The sequence below is a fragment of the Myripristis murdjan genome, chromosome 15, assembly GCF_902150065.1.
Source record: "Myripristis murdjan chromosome 15, fMyrMur1.1, whole genome shotgun sequence".
Lineage (NCBI taxonomy): Eukaryota > Metazoa > Chordata > Actinopteri > Holocentriformes > Holocentridae > Myripristis > Myripristis murdjan.
The window spans coordinates 17,315,585-17,325,088 of NC_043994.1; the positions used below are offsets into that span (position 1 = coordinate 17,315,585).

A 9,504-nucleotide genomic window follows, 5' to 3' on the forward strand; every position below is an offset into this window, starting at 1 on the left:
AATACAGACAGTGGATGCAGAGTAAAAGTAAACTTGCGTTATATATGGCAAGAAGCCATAGGATGAGTGGGCTCATCCTTAATGATGTGTACCTGTAAATTCCAGTGTGGTGTAGATGAGATGTTTGGCCAGCAGACTGTGGGCAGCCCTGGCTCATAAGTGATTTGTCACGAAGATTACTCTTTTGCAGTATATATTTCTATGGAAACATCTGCAGCTTTTCACACATCACGTTAGCATGGGAAAATCCAGCATCAATGAAATTATCTGGGGGCAAATCACTCTGACCAACAGCTGTGAACTCTGAACCGCTTTGTTTTTGATGGGGCATGACACACAGAGAAAGAATGTAGGCTTGAATGGCCTCCCTGTTTCTGCCTTTTTTTTTTCTTGGATCTAGTTATTCCATCATCCTTTTGGGGATCCCTAGCAACAAAATGCAGTGGGACATGGAGCTACACTCAAGGAATGTGACAAAGTAAACATTCCCACATTCATTCTCATTTTCTCCATGCATATTTTACTCTCCGCACATTTCAAGCCTTGAGAACAAACTATACACCTAAAAATGGGCCTCAGATGTATTGATTGAATACTTTAGTGATAGAAAGGAAGGGAATACTGATTGTGGAATCTGACAACAGAGCTTATGCAATGTTTCAGAATTTAACTGTGGGTGCTGGTTCAGAAATCTTTACACTGACACAAGCCACTGAAAGGAAATGCCAAGCGAAGCAGGAAAGGATGGTTGCGCCTTCTTGATGATGACCTTCCCACACAGATAGGGCAGGCTGCCAATGTGGTTGGTTACAGCTGAAAACTAACCGAGCACCATTGTACCAGATGTAGCATGAATACTCACTACCAATCTTACAAGCATACTCACAAAAGCAAGGAAACCAAACAGAACGATTAAGCTCACCCACAACAGATCACTTTAGAGATTAAACATTAACACACCCACCAACGTGATGTAACAATTCAATTAAGAATGAAACAAACCCTCTGGTGCCCGGACTTGTTCGCCCTGTGGCCATGTGAGCACAAAACAGATGTTACAGTTTGCTGAGTTAACACTAGTCATATCCGCAGGGTTTCCCACTAGTAATAACAGCAACTAAACTGTATGAAATCCCTAACCACTGACTGTCCTAAACAACTGGAGAAATAACTACAGTGGGATACAGAGGAAGTGTCTTTAAATGACACTATGTTATATGGAGGGCGTGTAGCATGTAACATGAGGGACGATTTATGGTTCTGTTTACAATCAGTGGACTGCTGAAGAAAACTCTTGTTTCTATATGGAAACCATCTGGTGCCTAGGTGACGCAGCATTTAGCAGTTCAAGTGGGTATAAAATAATCATGATTCAGCACAGTTTTGCTAAAAAAAAATAATAAAAAAAATTAAATTATCTTTTTTTTTTTTTTTTTTTTGCAGAATATAAACTTACGCATTCATCTGTTCACTACTGTGTCTCTGTTGTAGAATCTGTGTCTACATCTTCAGTTTCATCTGACCAGGATGACTGACAGAGAAACAAGAAAAAAAAAGTGGCACTGAGGTGCTAAAAGTACCACTTTACTTTAAGTGCCTTTGAAACCATTACCACTGTGCTTCTTTATTAACTGTGTCGTGATTAACCATTAGGCCTTTTTTTTTTATTTTTTTTTTTATTTTGCTAATTTATGGCATCAGGATTTTTTCCTACACCCCTCTCTGACAAATGAATGACTGCAAACATTTGTCACCACACTCTAAAACAACGTAGTTTATGAAAACATTACATCCATAGTGTTTCATAGCTCCAGTTTCACTCTGTTTTTTACTGGCTTTAACAAGTTGATAGCAAGTCTTGAACACTGAAGACTTGCAAATTTCATTGCATTCTAACTGTATGTTTTCAACTCTAAGGCAGTAAAAGTCAACTAAACGCACCTGTAATGCATATCCAGTTCCACGACTAGCATGCCAGTTTCATCAGTACCTCAGCCAAGCTGAGCATAATGCAGCCATTGAGCCAGATGCACAGTGCTTACCTTTATATACCATCATGACTGAGAGTATGGCCGTGAGCCGTTTTCTGGTCTGGGGGGGGCCACTGGTACTTTACTAGAAGCTACACATGCAGTTCATTTTAAAGCAACAGTACATGTGTTTCAGTCAAAGTAATAATCTAGAGCTTTTTATTTTAAATAAATGTCAGTTCTGTGTACTATCTCCAATTCATACCATATAACAAAGACTTCATCTATACCCCATTCATGAAAAGCCTCTACTATACATTTACTGTTCTAAAAACTTTGGTAAGACTTTCCTGCGAAAAAATCTCTGGCACATGGTAAATAACACGTTTTATGTTTACAGAATCAGCCAAAATGGTTCATTTAGATTAAAAATAAAAAGATTGGGGTACATCGCTAGATAGATAAATTTGGTATGTGCAGTTGCTTCACTTGTCCCACTAAAATAGACCATATTTGTTTATGTGATTGTTGCAAAATTCAGCACAAAACACCAAAGCAATGGCTGCTTATCACCAAAGACATCACCAAACCAAGCAATCACGAATTTCATAGATTTCGCTTTAAGGGTTACAGTAGGAACACACTTATACACATATGACCTCATCAACACCTTTAATCCACTCTTATTTGACCTCTTTTCTATGGCACATCAGGATGGCACAAGTGAACATATTGCAAGTGAATAGATTTATATGGCATTTGGCTGAAAACATTAAGCTCTTATTTTGGCACAGCATGTTAAGAAGATATGGACTTTGATATTAAGATACCACAAAATACAAATTCACATTCACATCACCTGAGTCAAATATGTTAAGCCCTATCAAAGTAGATCAGGTCTAAACTAAACAGATTCTATCAATCACCTAGTCTAATGCATATCTATCTTAAGTGAAAGAGGCTGAACTAGGCAAGGTTAGCACTAAACATCACACACCCCATGAACACATACATAATCCCTCTCACTCTCTCGCATACTCACACACAAACAAAACACTTAACGGTTTCACTGTCAACATAGTGTATCCCTGAAATTGTAATCTAAATATTATCAACTATCGATCAAGTCGTCTATGTTATGGTAATATCTTAAAAGACAGGCTTGCCATCTATGCTGTTTTCATTCATATGAAATATAGACTGTGACATAAAGACTGAATAGAAGCCTTTTCAGCAAACATATTTTTCCAATAAATATATATATATATATATATTTTCTTTTTTTCAAGTGACATGTTTAGATGCATAATTTAGCATAAAAGTTTATCCCTTATCATTCCTTTAGGCACATAACAGGTAAGCATGGATAACTTTATATGGCCTGGGTGCCCAGTCATCAGTAAAGCAGTGAGAAACTCCCTTGTCTCTGGGCACCATTAGTTATCATTAGTTTTGGTCTGTGCAGTGCCACAACAATTGGCACCTCCTGGCCACAATCCATCCTCTACAGTGTTGTTGTTTTTTTCAATACTCACAGCTGCATTTTTGACGCTACGAGGAGCGAAACCTTCTCTCCTCAAGCAAACTGATGGACTTATTGACCAGCATCTTTTCATCATCCACAAACCTGTACCCAAACAGCTGCATGGTGGGTCCACACACCTTCTGCACTACCTGAGCTAGTTTAAAGGGGATGCTAAACCTCCACTTCTCTGCCTGCTCTGAGGAGTTCTTCTGGGTGGAGTAAACTCCGCTCGCTTCCTGTGTGGTCTGGGTGTTCCTCAGAATCCACTCCCGGGCTTGGGGACTGAATGGTATCCCTGTGAACCTGTACATCTCCTCTGCTTTCTGCATGGGGTAGCGAGCTATATCCTCATACCGCACGAGCATATAGCGCCTCCGCAACCAGCCAGGTCGGCTCAGCCCCACCTCTGCAGACATCCTGATATGGTCACAGTTTCCCTTCAGCCTCTTCACCTCCTCGTCGTCTTCGGGCACCTGGCCGTCCTGCGCCCAGGCTTTCCATGTCTGGTACTTGGAGGAGAAAGCCACCATGCGGGAGGCTAAGATGGCCCGTGGGTCTCGGACCAGCTGGATCACCCTGACATCCAGACGAGGGTCCTCTACTAAAGGGCGCAGTGAGTCCAGCTGGCGCACACGGACAGTCTTGATGGCGTGGTGTCCCTTAGAGATGCAGGACTGAGATGCGAGGGTCAAGTTGAGCGGCCCACAGCGGCGTGTTTTACAGTGGAACCTGGGCAAACAGTTGAATAGTTTTCACATATTTAACATAACAGTGCAATTTTATCTCTGCTTCAACATTCAGCCAACACTATATCTAACACAGAATATATCCAAAGTATTTACAATACCTTTCAAACACATCTTTGACCACAGGAGTGCACACGGGGTCTTCACAGAGTGACAGGCTAGATTCTCTACGGAAAAGTGCCGGGGTGATGTGGTGCTGCGGTGGCGGAGAGATGAACTTCTCAAGAGGAGAGAAATCACAAAGGAAGAGTCCCTGCAGTACATCCCTGTAGATTCCCGCCAACACAGTCCCGTTAGGACCTGCCCCTGTGCCAGTTGTCAGCATCCGTTCGACATGCCACAACGGCTCAAACAGGTAGAACATGTTTTCCCCATGCTGGTTGAAAAACTCGCCCACGAACGAGGAGCCTGTTCTTGTGGTTGCCAAGAGTAATATGTGTTTGCGGCCACCGTTGTAGCTGTTGGTGCCTGTATTGTCTAGTTCATCCTCCTCCTGCTCCTCTGAGAGACTGGAGTAATTCGTTTTCATGTCAGTGAGTCTGGAAAGAAGCAGTTTGAACATAGTCAGGGAGCCATTTTGTGTTGTGTTGTAATCCAGTGGGGTTTGCGGGGTCTGCTGTGGAGTCTGTCTTTGGATCAGCTTATCCGAGACCCTGATAAGATAGAGAGATTGATGAACTACCGTGAATTTCACACAGATGATGCTGCAGACGGTTCTGAGTCTTGTCTTACATTTTACATTTTCAGCATTTAATTGACACTCATAGGTGGAGCCAAATAATGTATGAGCTATAGAGTTTCAGAGAAAACATGGACAGTGACAAAACAGCCTCTATGGCCTCTTGGTTACCTTGCCACTCAAGACTATGCAGCACACTAAACTCCTTTGCATTTTTATGTGTAACTTAGAGAGTGGAAATGCAGTTAGACAGATACTTAAACAGCTAAGAGTAAGAGAGACAAAAGACAATGGCGAGAAAACTTTTGTGGCATTCAATCCCACGCAAATGGGGCCCATGTGTATTTCCAGAGGTGGAGTACTTAACTACTGCTCTTATTCTTGGAAATTTAAAACAAGAGTGAGCAGTCCATGACGCTAAATATGCTTTATTTATTTGGACAGGAGGAAGGCTGGCATAGAGTAGGGGAGACAAAGAAGACATGTTTATGGCATATTTTGATCCTAAGCCAGCAGGGTGTGGATCTGGAGACTTGGATTGGGCAATGTGGACAAAATCAAATTTCGCCATCTTTTCTTTTCCTTTCTTTTTTTTGGCATGTCTGCTTTATTTGACAGTCACAGTAGAGAGAGACAGGAAAGGCAGGAGAGAGAGAGAGAGAGAGAGAGAGAGAGAGAGAGAGAGAGAGAGAGAGAGAGGATGGCATGCAGCAAATGGCCTGAAGTCGGATCTGAACCCAGGACACCACGATCAGGACTCAGCCTTCACATATAGTACATGCTGAGCTACCGGGCTGCCGCAAATCTTGCCATCTTTAACCAAATACCTGAATTTTGATATTGTGATTATATTACAGGGACTATGGGTGCTCGAATAACACATTTGCACACAAGGTATTTTTGATAGACAGTTACTAGTAATGTTGATACGATGACCTAAAAGGCATGGTAAATAATCTGGCACAGTCAAATAAGTTCATAAAATTGCATTCATTTACCGACAGCAGCCTTTAAAAAAGACAGCACTCATGCCATGTCATAATATTACTATATCCAAAATCCCATATGATATTTAGTCTCATGTCGATATATGGCCCAGTCCTCGTACAGACACAGTTCTCAACCCCCATAAACAGTGGTTATTTCTCCAACCAAAGTCCAGCCAAAGGATTAAACATTTTATTATCTCACATTCTGATCTCATGCTCTTACCTTGATAAGATATTGCTCTCCTTTTCAATGATGACCAGGGCCACAATACAGATGAAGGCTATAGCATACTTGGTCTTCATTCTTAGGTCTTGGGTCTGAGACGGGACACCTAGACAGTCTATGTGTTGGTCGACGGTGGCTGTCTTGCAGAAGCGTGGTCACCCGGTTCTCTGTCATGTGGTGGATGAAGTCTCATTCTGCAATGAGGAAAATAGTTGATGAGAATAGCTTGAGCTTGAAAGAGTTAAAAATACAGAAAAATGAATACAATGAATAATGAATCCTGGTGTTATGATATTACTACTATAATAATATGGATAAGACCAAATGCCCCATCACTTGATGGAAAACAAGTCACTGCACACTGTGTACTGTTACATATTTGGCTGAAGCCATGAGAATCATTTCATATAGTGCATGGGTAAAAAATAAACCTGAATGGAAGGAGAGCAAAAATGGCAGACAATAGCATTTTATTATGAAATTATCATACAGCAGACTCTTTTGAATTACGCTTTAGACACGAAACTTTACAAGAGGAATGGGGGAGAAATACAAGAGAGAATATGAACTTATCACCTCAACCAGAAGCCTCAACTCAACCAATAAGGTTTGATATCAAAACAATACAAGGCTTAAAAATTAGTATCACCAATCAACAGACAACTGTTTTATTACACCTGTTTTCCTAAAACATGTGAGCCACAGGAAAAGACTGTCTCTATTTACAGGGGAGAGTGTGAGAGAGTGAGGGAGACTGTGTTCATGTAAACAGGGATACGTTTCAGTGCCAGTGAACACAGTGGAATTCTTTCACAGGGCATCGAGTCAAAATGCCAAACATGGAAGTGACACAGCAAATTGAGATCCCAGCTCCGAGTGTCATTTCAGCATATCCATTTCTTTATTAACAATTTAGACTCAAGAGATATACGATGCAGGCTACACATGTTGGTAATGAGGTGATATCACTGTTGATTTATGCATTGCCCTTTTACAAGTGACATAAAACGCTACCTCTCATTGTGACAGCTGTGAGGTAAAACCTGCAGCACATGCACCAACATATAAACAATACAACAGGTACTTGCTCATAACAAGTGGATCAGTTGCTCTCAAGAAATGCTGAGGGCACTTGGAAGGTCTAAACTTGATAAGACCAAAACAATGTCTTGCACCTTGCAGTGACTAATATAGGAAGTCTTTCTTTGGAAGTAATGGTTGCCGTAAATGTGACCAAAGTTACCAGAATTCAAGACTGTCATGGTAAAACTGTGTGGAGGCGATAACCCCACATTCACACAACCATAACTGCTAACCACAGGAATATGTGTTTTTTTAAGGCTACCACAATTGTGCTACATTGCAGTTCTTTAAGAGCCTTTATCAACTATGCTAACAGGATATGGAGTTTCATTTCTCAGAGGTTGTTTTTCACTTTCCTGGAAATTAAATGTAGTCTATGCAAAACCTCCCCACCATTTGCACCTGTCAAGAGAGTGAATCATTTCTACAAAGCATACCATTAGGGAAAAGACACAGTTTTCAAGCCGTTGTGGAGTGATTGTGTGCTCTGTAAGTAAATTTCACCCAATTATCTGAGCTTAATACGCCATAGCCGTCAAACTGTCAGGCTGAAGCACTTGAGCTGAGTGCTTTTACATATTCAAGAGTCACTGGAGCGTTTGGCAAATCTGACTATCTGCTCAAGCAGAAACACACATCACTCTGTTTATCATCTCACTACAAATTACATTAATGGCTGCCTTCAAAGCTGTGAAGCAGGGTCTCATGGAGATGCTACAGGCCAAATTCCCAATGAAAGGCTTCCTGTTCATCTACTGGTGCTAGTGCAAACAAACTAACTGTTCTGGGCAAATACTGAAAAAATCACCATGATCTATCATGATGATGCTCATGTGGATTTTATTTATTTCAGTTTTGATATTGCTCAGACATGAGAAAAAGAATACATAGTGATGCTATTTAGAATATATTACAACTAAACTACCGTGTGTGTGTGTGTGTGCGTGTGTGTGTATGTGATAATATACAAGTCTTTTAGGGGGAGGGGGAGTTAATAATGGGGGTATCTCCATTGCCACTACACTTGACTGAACCAAAATGAATACAGCCTAATGAACGGCTCTGCATACCATAAATCCACGGTACACTAAGAAGATGAGGCTTTCACATATTCGAAATCCCCTTGGCAAAAGAGATCATGTAAGGAACTCAAAGCATTATTGATCAGTGGACTATACGACACGACATAGCGCTATTGCGCAACCGTCCCTTATTGCGGCTGATATAACCTGAATCAAATGAGCTATTCAAGACTTTTCATACGTTATGATTGTATAGGAAAAGGGAAATTATGATTGGCTACAACATTATTCCTTCATCACCGCATACACGCGCTGAGAAGCAGGATGTTTACAAGCTCTATTGTGAACCCTAAATGATTTTTTTTTACGCCTTGAAACATGCTCTTCCAGAGAGTTAGAGGTATAACATCGACACGGAGGTGATGTGGACGCTACAAACCTTTAGCTGGTCTCCCGGCGATCAACCAAAAGGTGCCCGATCTTGTGAGAAATAGTGCGGTCCATCGTCGCATCTTGATGCATTGTCTTGAGCGAGGAGCGGACACACTGCCTCATTGTATCCCCAGACGCTGGTTCCTCTCTTCTCCGCTTCTCTGCCAAATGAATGAAAAACCGGCGTAAAATCGGCTCGAAGCCACGGGTGTCTTGGGGAAACATCTACATTAACACAGCTTTGCGGAATGAGACCAAGTCGAAAAAAAAAAAAAAAAAAGATAAAGAGCCTACAACCACATTGTGGCTCAAAAGTGAGTCAAGGCTCGGTGCGGTGTGTTATTATAGGATCTGGCGATGAATACAGCAACATCCGATGAAAGCCTTTTTTGGTTGAGAGTGATGTTTGCTTTTTAAGTGCCACTGTTTGAAAACTTTTATTCCAACTTTTGATAGGCTCTGCTCCGGTTCACAGGGCGCTTTGGCTGTGTGGCCACGCTTTACTTTACCGCTCCGTGCTCGGGACATCCTGTGTAGGCGAGGTCACGTGGTCCCAAATCACCCTGCAATTTTGGCTAACGACCTCTCTGTCCCAAAGTGCCTCCAGAATTAATTTAGACTGTATCCCATCTTGCCCACGCCGTAATTTATGGCACAGTTCTGTTTTAAAAATCCCACTGTCAGTCGACTAATTGGCTGCCCCTCGAGAACAGGCACAGTACACAAAGTACAATGTCAGAGCCTGGGGGTGGGGTGGTGGTGAGGGGGGTGTGTAAGTAACTCCAGTCTCTTGCCTTTTCTTGACACCACTCTGGATGTTTTCACTCACACT

General features: G+C 41.7%; 1 protein-coding gene across 2 annotated transcripts; it reads right to left on the reverse strand.

Annotated features, from left to right (window-relative positions):
- Positions 1-3,197: 3,197 nt before the first annotated feature.
- chst3a (carbohydrate (chondroitin 6) sulfotransferase 3a) lies at positions 3,198-9,077 on the reverse strand. 2 transcript variants are annotated; one of them, XM_030070679.1, is made up of 4 exons: positions 8,680-9,077; positions 6,133-6,329; positions 4,343-4,780; positions 3,198-4,224 (listed from the first exon to the last, which is right to left on the reverse strand). In XM_030070679.1, the coding sequence occupies exons 2-4, from the start codon at positions 6,210-6,212 to the stop codon at positions 3,522-3,524; spliced, it is 1,221 nt and encodes a 406-aa protein (XP_029926539.1). In that variant the 5' UTR covers positions 6,213-6,329; positions 8,680-9,077; the 3' UTR covers positions 3,198-3,521. The 2 variants fall into 2 exon arrangements, with proteins under 2 accessions (XP_029926539.1, XP_029926538.1); XM_030070678.1 differs by having other exon boundaries at positions 4,343-4,894.
- Positions 9,078-9,504: the final 427 nt, after the last annotated feature.

What these genes read in the sequence shown, in the direction of transcription:
- chst3a (XM_030070678.1), bottom strand. Translation starts at nt 6,212, where the DNA reads ATGAAGACCAAGTATGCTATAGCCTTCATCTGTATTGTGGCCCTGGTC. An exon ending in GAGAGCAATATCTTATCAAG is followed by an intron (nt 4,895 to 6,132) that starts GTAAGAGCATGA and finishes CTATCTTATCAG; the next exon opens with GGTCTCGGATAAGCTGATCC. An exon ending in GTCAAAGATGTGTTTGAAAG is followed by an intron (nt 4,225 to 4,342) that starts GTATTGTAAATA and finishes CTGTTTGCCCAG; the next exon opens with GTTCCACTGTAAAACACGCC.